The sequence below is a fragment of the Schistocerca piceifrons genome, chromosome 1, assembly GCF_021461385.2.
Source record: "Schistocerca piceifrons isolate TAMUIC-IGC-003096 chromosome 1, iqSchPice1.1, whole genome shotgun sequence".
NCBI classification, from domain to species: domain Eukaryota; kingdom Metazoa; phylum Arthropoda; class Insecta; order Orthoptera; family Acrididae; genus Schistocerca; species Schistocerca piceifrons.
This window is the reverse complement of record NC_060138.1, coordinates 880,563,879-880,577,804: the sequence shown is the minus strand read 5'-3', so window position 1 is coordinate 880,577,804 and position 13,926 is coordinate 880,563,879. Positions and strand designations below refer to the sequence as shown.

Sequence of the window (13,926 nt, the reverse complement as noted above, 5' to 3'; positions counted from 1 at the left end):
GCTCCCCATATTGCATCTCCGTGACGCCGCATGAAGAGGATGATACGACAGTCGGTCGACGTCAGGACATGACCGCAGCGCACACTCCTGCGCAGAGCGACCTCATTCTACGAACAGTCGCCACCAACTTGTTGTCAAGCCATTCTGGAATCTGTTATCGACCTTTAGTCAATCAAAGGACAGGAAAGGCAACGCTTAAACACTTGTAAAGGCATGCTTTGGACAGCCAATAGGAGACGAGAAAACTGTCATTCACATTATCACACCCCCCCTCTCCCCCCCCCCCCCCCTCCCTGAGGGTTCGGGGATTAGAATAGGCCCGTGGTATTCCTGCCTGTCGTAAGAGACGACTAAAAGGAGTCTCAAACTTTTCGGCCTTATGTGATGGTCCCCTGTTGGGTTTGACCTCCATATCTCAAAATTTTCCGAAGAGCGAGCCGATTGGGGAAGGGCGCCTTACGTGGTGCATTGTGTCCATCTTGCGATCAGACGTTTCGCCAGCTTATTCGCTGTTGAATTGCAGTCCTGCCCGCTCTCCATCTCTTGGGCATGACTACGTTCCTGCGTGCAGATTACACCTTGCACTGTGCAGTGCCTCTTTCTGCACTGACGGCGACCATGGACCACATGTTACCTAACATCCAGCACGGTAGCCAGTCCGTTGTGGTGGGGCCGCCATGTACCCTGTTGGTTGTAGCCCCCTGACAACACAGGGATCGCTCTACTGATGCCTGCGCCGTTAACTCCCCACGTATGCCAAGGAGTAGATGCCCATCTTCCTGGGGCATCGGGACTCCCGGCAATGGCCATCCTGCCAGGTGGCCTTTGCTGTGGCTGGGTGGCGTCCGTGGGGAGGGCCCTTGGTCTGAGTAGGTGGCATCAGGGTGGATGACACGCAATGAAGCGTGGCACATCTTCTCTCGCTGGTGGCCAGCCACCAGCAGTCTCTAAGCGTTCGAGGGCTCATTTTAAAGGTAACGTTTATGACCCCAAATCTTTCCCCTCCCTCGCCACACCATGGGAGGAACGAAAGGCATTGAATGAAAGTGAGACATATTCGCCCAGGTATCTTGTCTGTACCCGATCTGATGGCGAATCCTTTATATCCATGAAACCTCAGTTCTTTGTAGAGCATTTAGAGGACAAGTTTGGGGAGGTGGAGGGCTTGTCGAAAATGCGGTCCGGATCGGTGTTGATAAAAATGGCATCTTCTGCCCAATCACGAGCTTTGCTCGCTTGTAATAAGCTGGGGGATGTCTCCGTTACTATCACGCCCCATACAAGTTTGAATATGGTCCAGGGCATTATCTTCCACAGCGATCTCCTTTTACAGTCCGATGACGAGCTGCGCGCCAACTTGGAGCGACGAGGTGTCCATTTCGTTCGGCGCGTCCACCGGGGTCCGAGGGATCATCAAGTTGCCACCGGAGCCTTCATCTTGGCCTTCGAGGGTGACAAATTACCTGAGAAGGTCAAGGTGATGGTGTACCGTTGTGATGTCAAGCCATATATCCCTCCTCTGATGTGGTGCTTCAAGTGTTGAAAGTTCGGCCATATGTCTTCACGCTGTGCTTCCGACCTCGTATGTTGCGATTGTGGTCGACCCTCCCATCCTGATACTCCCTGTGCCCCGCCTCCCATCTGCGTGAACTGTGGAGAGCACCATCCGCCTTGCTCGCCGGACTGTCCGATTCTGCAGAAGGAACGGAAAATCATGGAAATCAAGACCCTGGATCGACTGACGTACACTGAGGCGAAACGCAAATATGATCGGCTTCATCCAGTGCGTATGACATCTTCTTATGCCGCAACTGTCACTTCTGCTGTAGTTCCATCAGCTCCAGTCAGCTCTCAGAGTCGAAGGACCACACCTGCCCCCTTGATGGTGGGGGGCACAAAACTCCCTGTTGCTCCTGCTCCATCTACTTCAGGAGCAACACCCCCCCCCCAACCATCGGGGGCGTCAGTTCCCCCTTCCCAGCCGAAGAAGCGTATGACTACTTCGGCTCCTCTCGCCAGGAAGGGGTCCCTTGGGGACCTCCCTTCACAAGTTCCGAACGGTACAAAAGCCGACAGCCGCAAATGGCTGAAACAACCACCGGTCCCTGGTCGTAGGGACACACGGTCGTGTCTGTCCCTGAGACTGACCCAGTGAAGTCCTCCCAGCCTGAACCACCGAAGGCACAGCGAGAGAAACAGAAGAAGAAGACAGTCCCCAAGGCTAACGACATTGCAGTGGCACCCATCCCACCGCTTCCTACAAGCTCTGCGTCTGAGGATTAGGTGGAGATTCTGGCGTCCGCTGAGGACCTCTATCTCGCCGGTCCCTCCGACGCCATGGAAAGCACTAGCACAGGTGCTCAATCGGAGGCAGCAGGTGACCCAGCGGCGTAATCTGCCTTCCCAGTCCCGTCACGCCTTTCTCAGCCATGGCCAATACCATCCTCCAGTGGAACTGCAGCGGTTTCTTCCATCATCTAGCTGAGCTCCGACAACTTATCAGCCTTCACCCTTTCTTCTGCATTGCTCTTCAGGAAACTTGGTTTCCAGCAAAGCGAACTCCCGCCCTTCGTGGCTATCGGGGTTATTATAAGAACCAAGCAGCTTATGAAAGGGTGTCTGGTGGCGTCTGCATCTATGTCCTTAACTCTCTTCACAGCGAGTCTGTCCCTCTACAAACAGCTTTAGAGGCTGTCGCTGTTAGGGTGTGGACGCCACAGGCTATTACCGTCTGCAGTCTTTACCTTCCACCGGATGGTGATGTCACTCAGCATGAGCTGGCTGCACTGCTAGCCCAATTGCCGTCACCTTTCTTGTTACTGGGCGACTTCAACGCCCATAATCCTCTGTGGGGTGGGTCAGTGGCAATAGGTCGAGGCGCCACCATTGAGCATTTATTGGCACAGCTCGATCGTTCACTTTTAAACGATGGTTCCTTCACACACTTCAGCGTGGCGCATGGCACGTACTCCGCCATCGACCTTTCGATCTGTAGCCCTCGCCTCTTACCGTCTGTCCAATGGAGTGTGCATGACGACTTGTGTGGCAGTGACCACTTTCCGATCCGTCTGTCACTGCCACAACGTCACTCTTCTCGGTGCCCCAGCAGATGGGCTCTGAATAAGGCTGACTGGGACTTGTTCTCCTCCATTGCCGCTATTGAGCCTCTCTCTAATGACGACATTGATGAAGTGGTTCACTCAGTCACCACCAGCATAGTTACTGCCGCAGAATCTGCCGTTCCCAGTTATTCTGGGTCCCCTCGGAGGCGGACTGTGCCTTGGTGGTCGCCCGAGATCGCTGAGGCGTTAAAAGATCGCCGGCGGGCGCTCCAGCGTCACAAGCGTCATCCCTGCATTGAACACCTCATCACCTTCAAACGGCTGCGTGCGCGGGCCCGCCGCCTTATCCACCAAAGCAAGCAGGAGTGCTGGGAGCGGTATGTGTCCACCATTGGCCTCCATGTCTCTCCATCGCAGGTCTGGGCCAAGATCCGATGCCTCTATGGCTATCGGACCCCTGTCAGCGTCCCTGCGCTCTCACTGAATGGAGCAGTTTGTACAGACTCCGACGAAATAGCCAACAGCTTGGCAGAGCATTTTGCTCTTAGTTCCGCTTCTTCCAATTACCCACTGGCCTTCCGCTCCATTAAAGAGCGGATGGAACGTCGGAGCCTTTCTTTTCGCACCCACCATTCTGAATCCTACAACGCTCCATTCAGTGAGTGGGAATTTCACAGTGCCCTTGCCGCTTGCCCTGATACCGCTCCTGGGCCAGATCGCATTCACTGTCAGATGCTGAAACACCTTTCAGTGGACTGCAAGCGACGCCTCCTCGACCTTTACAACCGTCTCTGGGTCGAGGGTGAGTTTCCGTCGCAATGGCGGGAAAGCATTGTCATCCCCGTTTTGAAACCGGGCAAGAGCCCTTTGGAGGTGGACAGCTACCGCCCCATTAGCCTCACCAACGTTCTTTGCAAGCTTCTCGAACGGATGGTGAGCCGGCGCTTGAATTGGGTACTGGAGTCTCGGGGCCTTCTGGCTCCGTTTCGGGGTGGGTTCCGTAAAGGCCGCTCCGCCACCGACAATCTGGTGAGTCTAGAGTCGGCCATCCGTACTGCCTTTGCCCGCCGTCAGCACCTGGCCGCTGTCTTTTTCGACATGCGGAAGGCGTACGATACGACATGGCGTCATCACATCCTTTCTACGCTTCATGGATGGGGTCTTCGGAGCCCTCTGCCGATCTTTATCCGCAATTTTCTGTCGTATCGTACCTTCCGCGTGCAAGTCGCGGCCTCTCATAGTTCCTCCCGAGTCCAGGAGAACGGGGTACCACAGGGATCAGTCCTCAGTGTCTGCCTGTTTTTAATAGCCATAAACGGTCTCGCTGCAGCGGTGGGAAATTCTGTCTCCGCTTCCCTGTATGCTGACGACTTCTGCCTTTACTACAGCTCTACTGGCATTGCAGCTGTTGAACGTCAGCTACAGGGCGATATCCGCAACGCGCAGTCTTGGGCTGTAGCGCATGGTTTTCAGTTTTCGGCTGCCAAGACCCGCGTTATGCATTTCTGCTGGCGCCGAACTGTCCATCCTGAGCCGCGGCTTTATCTTGCCGACGCACTCCTTGCTGTGGTGGAGACCCACAGGTTTTTGGGTGTAGTTTTTGATGCCCGGTTGACTTGGCTGCCTCATATTCGGCAGCTTAAACAGGCGTGTTGGCGGCATCTCAACGCTCTGAGATGCTTGAGCCACACCCGCTGGGGCGCCGACCGATTTACCCTGTTACGGCTCTACCAGGCGTTAATCCAGTCCCGTCTGGATTATGGGAGCCTGGTTTATGGCTCAGCATCCCCATCTGCGTTGCGGTTGCTGGACCCAATCCTCCACAGCGGCTACGCCTTGCCATTGGTGCTTTCCGGACCAGCCCAGTGGACAGCATACTTGTGGAGGCGGGTGTCCCTCTACTGCGATTACGCCGCCAACGTTTGCTGGCTTCTTATGCTGCCCATGTTTTCAGCTTGCCCGGGCATCCTAACTATCGGCTACTATTCCCACAGTCGCACGTCCATCTTCCAGAACGCAGGCCCAGGGCTGGCTATACGATCGCGGTCCGCGCCCGAGAGCTTCTCTCCTGGCTTGGGGCTTATCCTCTTCCGCCTCCTTTCCGGGCACCTCTGCATACACCCCCGTGGTGTGTGCCTCGCCCTCGCCCTCGCCTTCAGCTGGAATTGGCACAGGTCCCGAAGGACTCAGTCCCTCCGGAGGCTTTCCGCCGCCGCTTTCTTTCCATCCTCGCAACGTATCATGGCTCTGGCTTTGTTTACACTGACGGTTCGATGGTTGCTGGTCGTGTCGGTTATGCGCTAACTCTAGGGGACCATTCCGAACAACGTTCCTTGCCGGCTGGCTGCAGCGTTTACACTGCTGAGCTGGTCGCCATTTTCGTGCCCTAGAGTATATCCGCTCCTGCTCAGGTGAGTCCTTCATTATCTGTAGCGATTTTCTGAGCGGTTTACGAGCTCTCGACCAGTGTTTCCCTCGTTCCCGTCTGGTGATGGCTATCCAGGAGTCCCTGCGTACTCTTGCCTGTTGCGGTCGCTCTGTGGTCTTCGTGTGGACCCCAGGCCATGTTGGGATACCCGGCAATGAGAATGTTGACCGCCTGGCGAAAGAGGCCACCAGTACACCATCTCTGGACATTGGCCTCCCGGAGACAGATTTGCGGGCGTTCCTATGCAGCACAATTCTAGACCTTTGGGACACTGAATGGCGCGCCCTGCCTTCCCGAAACAAACTTCGGGCCATCAAGGAGCCTACCGGTGTGTGGCGCTCCTCCGTGCGGGTCTCTCGCATGGAGTCTGTTGTCCTCTACCGGCTGCGCATTGGGCACACATGGATGACGCACGGCCACCTATTGCGACGTGAGGACCCACCTTTATGTCGCTGCGGCTCCGTTTTGACAGTGGTACACATTTTATTGGACTGTCCACTTTTAGCTGTGCTCAGGCAGTCGTTCGCACTTTGACACGCTCCCTGCCATTTTAACCGATGACTCTGCTATGGCTGACGTAGTTTTACGTTTTATTCGGGCAGGGGATTTTTATCATTTAATCTGAGTGTTTCTGTTTTCTTTTATTATTTTGTGTTGATTCTGGCCTTTGGCCTACGATTTTAAACTGATTTTTTAATGTGTTTCTAAGTGGTTGACTTTTCCTTTTTTATTTCTATGGTCGGCAAACCACCGTCACCATCTGTGTGATTTTAGTTCGTTTTGTCTGGTACAGTTTCTCTTGTTCTGTGTCGTCTGTGATCTATTCTGTTCATCGTTTTTATTCTATGTGGGTGTTTTTAGTATTTGGAAAAAGGGACCGATGACCGTAGCAGTCTGGTCCCTTTAATCCCACAAACCAACCAACCACATTATCACCCACGCACTCGGCTCGTGATCACAACGTGACAGGTGTTACTCAGCTGGATATAAGCCACACTGCACCACGTCACATTTTCCACGAGGACCAGTTAGCTACAAATATTGCGAAAGGTAGTTGCAAAATGTTTCAGCAATATACAAAGCGGAATAGTATATCACGTAGTAGTGAACATCCCTTACAACTAATATATCCCAAACAAATGACAAAACATGAATTGAAAGTTTAAAGATGTTTTAACAATAGCAGTGCCGATAGCTCGGACTCTGAATTAAAGAACTGAGACTATTTTCTTCATCTCTTACAAAACAATCACTGGCAAGTGGCAAGCGTTACGAAGTGTAACTCTGTTTCCAGAGATAGAGGTAGCCACAAACACCCCCTCCGCCCAATCTCCTACGTACGGAACTGAAACTTGGTAATTATTTTTTCAATCAGAAAACACTCTGCAAAACAAAATTGTGCTGATACTGTAACTGCAATAGTCTTAGTGTCTTTGATCTTCTCTATACTCCTGCAGATAACTGACCTGAATATGTATGCCTCCAAAAATTAAGATTCAGCTGTTAGATCAGCAACTTTTTACTGATGCAGAACTTCTACACGCCATGGACGATACCTTTGTGAAATAACTAGAAACAGATTGTAGGAATTTTTTTTAAAAAGTTGGACTTAATAAACGAGGAATAATTGCAGATCACTAAGATTTTATTTTAGAAAGTAAAAAAACTATGAATTTTTGTAAATCCTCCTTGATATGTTCCTCCGGCTTAGGCAGGTTGAAGGTCCTACTTACCAAGGAAATAACTGCCTAGCTATTTGTATTTATTATTGTTGTTCAGATCCAACCGACGCAAAAATAGTTTTTATTTCTTGTCGCTCAAACAGATTTTACTACTCCTTTGGGATTGCTCGTGGATACACTACACTGAAATTAATATTAATAGTTAGAGCTTCTGCACTATCGTCTTTCTCCATTTACACGTTTTAAAAAAAATTGCTTTCAGTTAAGTTTTCGTCATATAGGAAGTTCTGCAAAACATATTGCCAAGATTAGATTCCCTGAGGCAAGTTTAACTTGCTTTCAGTTCTGTATTGTGGCTGTTGTAGAACAAAATACTGACACAGGTGACAAAATGAAGAAGAGAATGGTGTAGTATAGCTACAGTGCCATTATTAATGACGGACTAAAAGTGTTCCCATTGATGATGAATCATATGACTCTTATAACAAGTTGTGTTGCATGTGTTCTACGTAGTTCCACCGAAATAACAGTTCCTATGTAGGAGGCAGTGCATTGTGGAACTACAGGACTTGGAGCTTCATAGGAAATGGAGATACCTGAACCTTGTGGCTAGTATTAACATATTAGGAAAGAAACGAACGCCAAAACAAGGCTCAGTTATAGTGCGTGTGCGAATAATCTCGATATGAATACAGAATTTGCACAACTGATTATACTGTCACTGACTTTGCATTAAAGGGATTTCGTGTAATTGTGAGTCGTGAAAATAACTGTGTAAACTACCAGTGCGAAAGTTTACAGCTCTTATCACTTTTATACCTGATAACAAACCCATTCCGCAATTTTCTTTGAATTTAGGCATTGTCACAATAGCAGCTATTCACTCACATACGTCCTTCTCGTACGTTTCTCACAGTAACTGCAAAAGTTGAAGAAATTTCTTGATACAAGTGGCGTGTTTGAGAGACGGGGCCGCCATTTTGGTTCACAGACCTTTATGCTCCAAATTATATTAATTTTCTGTCTTGCGAAGCATAGGAACGTAGCTTCTCTTCTTCAGCGTCAAGATGGTGCGTGTTTGCTTTTCATGCCAGCGTGCGGACAGCTTCTCCGGAACGTGCCTCTGTTGTCGACTTCCCGCTCCTGCAGCTCGTAATAGGGCACTTGTAGCCAACTACCCATTCGTCAACCTAGCTGTAGTTAGTACATCCTCCGTCACGTACTGCAGACCCGTAGCCAAGCTCACTGTCGTAAATTAAGACGACACACTCGTGCCTCTCATAAGAATCTTTCACAAGAGTCGTAAAGTCGCTATGCCTATGCTAAAATTAGCAATTCAGTAAGCAAGCAATAAGTTTGCAGTACGACAGGAAATCTAACGTAAATAATGTATTGTTCCGGCAAGCACTTAAAAAATGCATATTTCTAGAGTTGAAAGATATTCGTTATGTATAGATAAAATTTTTCCATAAATTTTTTCCTGTAACTTTACTAAATAAAACATAATTTTTGCTTAGGGCATTTTAACAGCATCCCTACTTAAATCCAAAACGTACGTTAAACATCAAAACACCAAACTTCCTCGAGAATAAGTTTGGTTTAAAATGAATTACGTTCTAAAAATCTGTTTTTTGACCGTTATCCAAAATTTTCGGCTCATTGACCTATGAAATTACAGCAGTTACAGCAATTTAAAAAAACTTTATATGCGAAAAAAGATATACTTACTTCCATGAAAACTCCATAGAAAAGTACATGAAATAACTGCTGGCAATATAATGTTAAGGCGGAATTTTAATTACGAAAGAAATAATGAAATATTATCTCTTGTGCGTAGTTTGTTGCTTGTACTCGCAAATGGAACGAATACCTATGACGTTTTACCTGTTCAAATCTCGGTCGTAAAGGCAATCACCAGAACGTAGCATACGAAGCTTCTGTCAACTTCTTCAGCTCTTCGGGTGAGCAGCTTCGTTAGTGTCACACTTATTAACTTGGGGCAGATACCGCTTATTCCTTTCACTCACTTCGCGGAAGACAGAAATGACGGATTACCAATTGTGTAGTTCATAAAAAGAAATATCTGAAGATACTGAACATTATAAATAATTCTGAATCAACTCATTAAAGTTGCATCTGTTATCATCGCCAACAATTAGATATTATGTTAGCAGTAATGTTTATACAATCAGACTCTCAACGAAGTTGTACAAGAAAATATCTTGAAGGTAAAAAAAAGGAAATGTACAATTCGATGATTTTGGGGTATTAATTCCGGAGACTGTTTAGCACCTTTCCACTCTAAAATATCCTGCACAATCTCCTTTGTTTCCACGTCACTACTGAAAACTGCTTCTGTATTTGAACTTTTGCTTATTGTGGTTGAGCCTTGCTCTCGCCTGCAACTACTATCAACCAAATTACCTCCATAGCTTTGATACCTCAGGACGAGTCCTGTCAGCCGATCTCTTATTTTCGTAAAGGTGTGCCACAAATTTCTTATCGTCCTAGTTCGATCGGGTATCTCTTAGTTACTCCAGTTACGCATCTAATCAACATCATCATTCTGTAGCACCGTATTTAGAAATTTTCTATAAATTTACTTTCATCGATTTACATAATTATGTGGACACACGTCTGTTTTGAAGACACGTGTTGCTCAGAATTTACCGAAATGACCTGAAATTGTACAGAGTGGCCAGAAACAGTCTGAAAAGCTTTTAAGGATGTTGCAGGTTTGCTTGTGCTGATAAATTAATACTAAGAAAAAATTAGATACGTTGCGCCAGTTCAATAAAGCCGTTGTGCGCACAAACTCAAGCGGCCCTTTCGGTTTCCTAAACCGGATCAAGAGGGCGGTACAAAAACTGGATAATGGGGTGTTTGTAGGATGGAACCTGAGTCAAAGGCTGAGTAGTCTCGTGTTCTATCATCTACGCTTTGAGAACAAATTGCACTAGTTGTATCTAGCAGGGTGCTTGAATTTGCGCGCGCAACGGCTTGACTGGCTAAATTCATGGTAATTACTACGGAAACGGTGCAACGTATCGAATTTTATTCTTAACAGTCATTTGTCGGCAAGACCTACCCTGGAACGCCTTTTCAAGCTTTTGAGACTATTTCTGACCACCCAGCATATTTTTGAGCCAACAAAATCACACATACAAATGTTGATTTTGTTTGTTTGTTTTGTGACTCTCGGTTTGTTTCCGCAGGCAAGGGAGCTGGCAGTCTGGTAGGCGGCTACCTGATGAAGGGGATCGGGACGCGACCCACTTACCAGGTGTTCGCCGCGATGTGCGCCGTCGTGGGCACCTTCTACTTCTTCTTCAACAAGTTCTACCTGCGTCGCCGACCGCAGGTCGAGGGTAATGACATCATCAAGGACAAGATAAAATTCATGGACGGTGGAGAAAAAGGATTTGGGAAATCCAAAAAGAACAAGAACAAGGAAGCGGCCGCTTTTGCCATTGAGACTTCGCCTATCAACAAGGACACGTCCAAAAGCTACTCCGCCAATGAGGTGGTGAACGCGAGCATAGCTGCTGCCAACTTCGATACGACGGCGCCTGCTGCCGCCGGCTGGAACGTCAACCACGCTTACGAAGATACGGAGGGGCGGAACGCCACCGAGCAGTGTAGTGACGTAAAGGAGAAGCCCAATGAAGTTGACGAGAACAAAAGTGAAGATCGAACTGACGAGCAGCCGCCGGAAGAGTCGGGAAGTCCGAAGAAGGTTAAGGATGAAGAGAGCAGCGGATCACCCGCTAGCACCAAAGACGGTCACACCACCGAGGAAGAGGCGAAGACTGCAGCAGCAGCAGCAGCAGAAGCTACGCCCCCGAGCGCGGAAGGCGACGCGATATAGTGTTGAAGGACGCGACCCAACTGGAGCCAGAATAGCCGCTACCGTTGCCCTTAGCTGTCTGTGTCGGTGCGAGCAGGGGAATGACACTTTCGAGAGACCGCGCTCGTTCAAATGGAGGAGGACTTGTACGGAGAACTGGAGGTCACTGTTTTTAAGAAATGTGACTGCTAGGCCATGTGGCGTGCATTCTGACCAGTAAACTCTGACACAGCAACGTTTCGTTGTTCAGTATTCCTGTGACATATTGTAACATAACTTGTTGTATATAAACTTTTAGTTAAATAAAAATATGTTTGACAATAAAGTTGTTTTAAATTACACTAAAATGAACACTACGAAAGGGACAAAATGACATCAATAAATGATCTCTGTAGACTAAGATAGCGATTCTTGCCGTTAAAGCAGAGCTCAAAATTGTTCATTCATGTTTGTATTAATTCTTCCACTTCATTCCTCTAAAGAGGCTGAATGTAGAACATTAACAGAAAAGGAACTATATACATTAGTTCCCTTTCTCAACTTGTTAGTGCGTGTCTAAGACCTGTAAAAAAAATATAAAATACAAATTCAGTTAAAGACGTGAGCTGTCTCTCCTATTCTTTTCTCACTTTTATCCTCAAAAGCACATTATCAATCAAACTAACTCTGCAGCAGAATGCCACATGTCATTGCTCTGTCCACTACGCATAAAGCAGCGACGAAGACTACATCCACACGCACGGGTTCCCGGGTTCGATTCCCGGCGGGGTCAGGGATTTTCCCTGCCTCGTGATGGCTGGGTGTTGTGTGCTGTCCTTAGGTTAGTTAGGTTTAAGTAGTTCTAAGTTCTAGGGGACTGATGACCATAGATGTGAAGTCCCATAGTGCTCAGAGCCATTTTTTTAGACTACATCCTGTCGAAGTGACTAGGCGGTGACATTCCACGCCCGAGTAGTTGCTGACTCACTTCAAGCCAACAGAACAAGAATGACCAGCAGTTCCATATTTTCTTGCTGTGGGAATAGTGTCAGGTATGAAACAGAACTGAGGTTGAGCCAGGTTACGTTACACTTCACACACAACAGACATAAGGATTTGTCTGGTGATCGTGTTTAAATGATGTCACAGACCTCTAATATATCTAGGATCATACAATAAATCAATAACTGTGTGAAACTCGACAAATGGGTACTTTCTTTCCCTAAATAACTGCAGTTAAAGCGCTTTAAAATCATCAGTTCTTTCAGGGAGCTTGCTTTAAAGCCCTTGCCGTCAGGTGATAGACCCAGGAACATCATCGAATTCTTAAAATATGTAACTGTATCCCATACATCTAAATCAGGTAACTACGAAAAAAACCACGAGGTAAATGAAAATACTACCTTTCTTTTATTTTGATAATAAAAGTAGCTGTAGTAGATTTGTCTGTGTTGTTCATTGTGCATAAATAAAAACTGTCGATTTCCTTAGGGGTGTGGTCGAAGCTAAAAGCTACGTTGTAACTACGGCGCTTTTGGAAGTGGATTTAAAAACACAAGATTATTGACTTTCATCGCTTGCATTGTTTATATCGACATGTTAATTAGCACCAGATTTTACACTGTTTTAGCAAATAATGTTGGAAACGTAGCTTATTGTGCGTTCATTGCACTATATGGATCATGTTAAATCGTCATATTTTCAAGATGATCTTCAAGTAAACTGGACAACCTCATTTCTGGCAGTAAGCCTCAAACTGCAGTTAATACACTATAGTGGTGAGTATCCGACATGACTGCACACAGTACTTCAAATTGTTCGATATGTTGGAGGAAGCGATTACGGAGACTCCCTGCCGCCGTTGGATAAGCAGCTGAGCAGCAAGTCGTATACTCCTATCTCACTCGTTTGTTACATAGCTTAATTCTTAATTTCTTTGCGTGATTTTGGTACTTGCATTGTTTAATTCATAAATTTCGGGCGTATTATAGTATTTGAGAGTGTAGCATCGCGTCTTAGTACCTGAATAGTGTAATTTCGCTTAGTCTCCTTCCGCCGCCGAGCAGTGTCAGCAGTGCGCAATTAGCAGCATTACTGCATTTACTAGGCAATCTTGTATTTTAATGACCGTTTAAATTTTGTCGATTTGTTTGCGCTCTCTGTAGATTAGTTCAGAAGTTCTTTGTAAAACAGTTTTTAGCATGGATAGGGACTGCAACTGCTGTGTTCGGATGCAGGCTCAGTTGGCATCCCTTCGCTCCCAGCTTCAGGCAGTGTTGGCTTCGGTCACACAGCTTGAGGCTGTTGCCAATGGGCATCACTGTGGGGGTCCGGATGGGGGTTTGTCGGGGACGGCCAGCTCGTCCCACGCATGCCCTGATCGGACTAAGACTGTGGTTGCCCGGGATACTGCCCGCATTGAGGCTGATCCCTCACCTGTGGTAGAGTGGGAGGTCGTTTCAAGGTGTGGCAGGGGGCGAAAGACATTCCGGAGGGCTGAACGGAAAGCCTCTCCAGTTTGTCTGACGAACCGGTTTCAGGCTCTGTCTCAGGCTGATACTGATCTTCGGCCTGACATGGCTGCTTGTCCTGTTCCAGAGGTTGCCCCTCAGTCTGCAAGATCCGGGCAGTTGCAGAGGGTGGGCTTACTGGTAGTTGGGAGCTCCAACGTCAGGCGCGTAAGGGGGCCCCTTAGGGAAATGGCAGCAAGAGAGGGGAAGAAAACCAATGTGCACTCCGTGTGCATACCGGGGGGAGTCATTCCAGATGTGAAAAGGGTCCTTCCGGATGCCATGAAGGGTACAGGGTGCACCCATCTGCAGGTGGTCGCTCATGTCGGCACCAATGATGTGTGTCGCTATGGATCGGAGGAAATCCTCTCTGGCTTCCGGCGGCTATCTGATTTGGTGAAGACTGCCAGTCTCGCTA

The 13,926-nt window shown here is 47.8% G+C and overlaps 1 protein-coding gene across 1 annotated transcript in view; it reads left to right on the top strand.

Moving 5' to 3' along the window:
• Positions 1–11,623, top strand: part of LOC124776205 — a 332,368-nt gene extending 320,745 nt beyond the window's left edge. The window contains exon 11 of the mRNA XM_047251046.1: positions 10,388–11,623. Coding sequence (XP_047107002.1) covers positions 10,388–11,040 — 653 coding nt within the window. The 3' untranslated portion in view covers positions 11,041–11,623. The remainder of the gene's footprint in view (positions 1–10,387) is intronic.
• Positions 11,624–13,926: the final 2,303 nt, after the last annotated feature.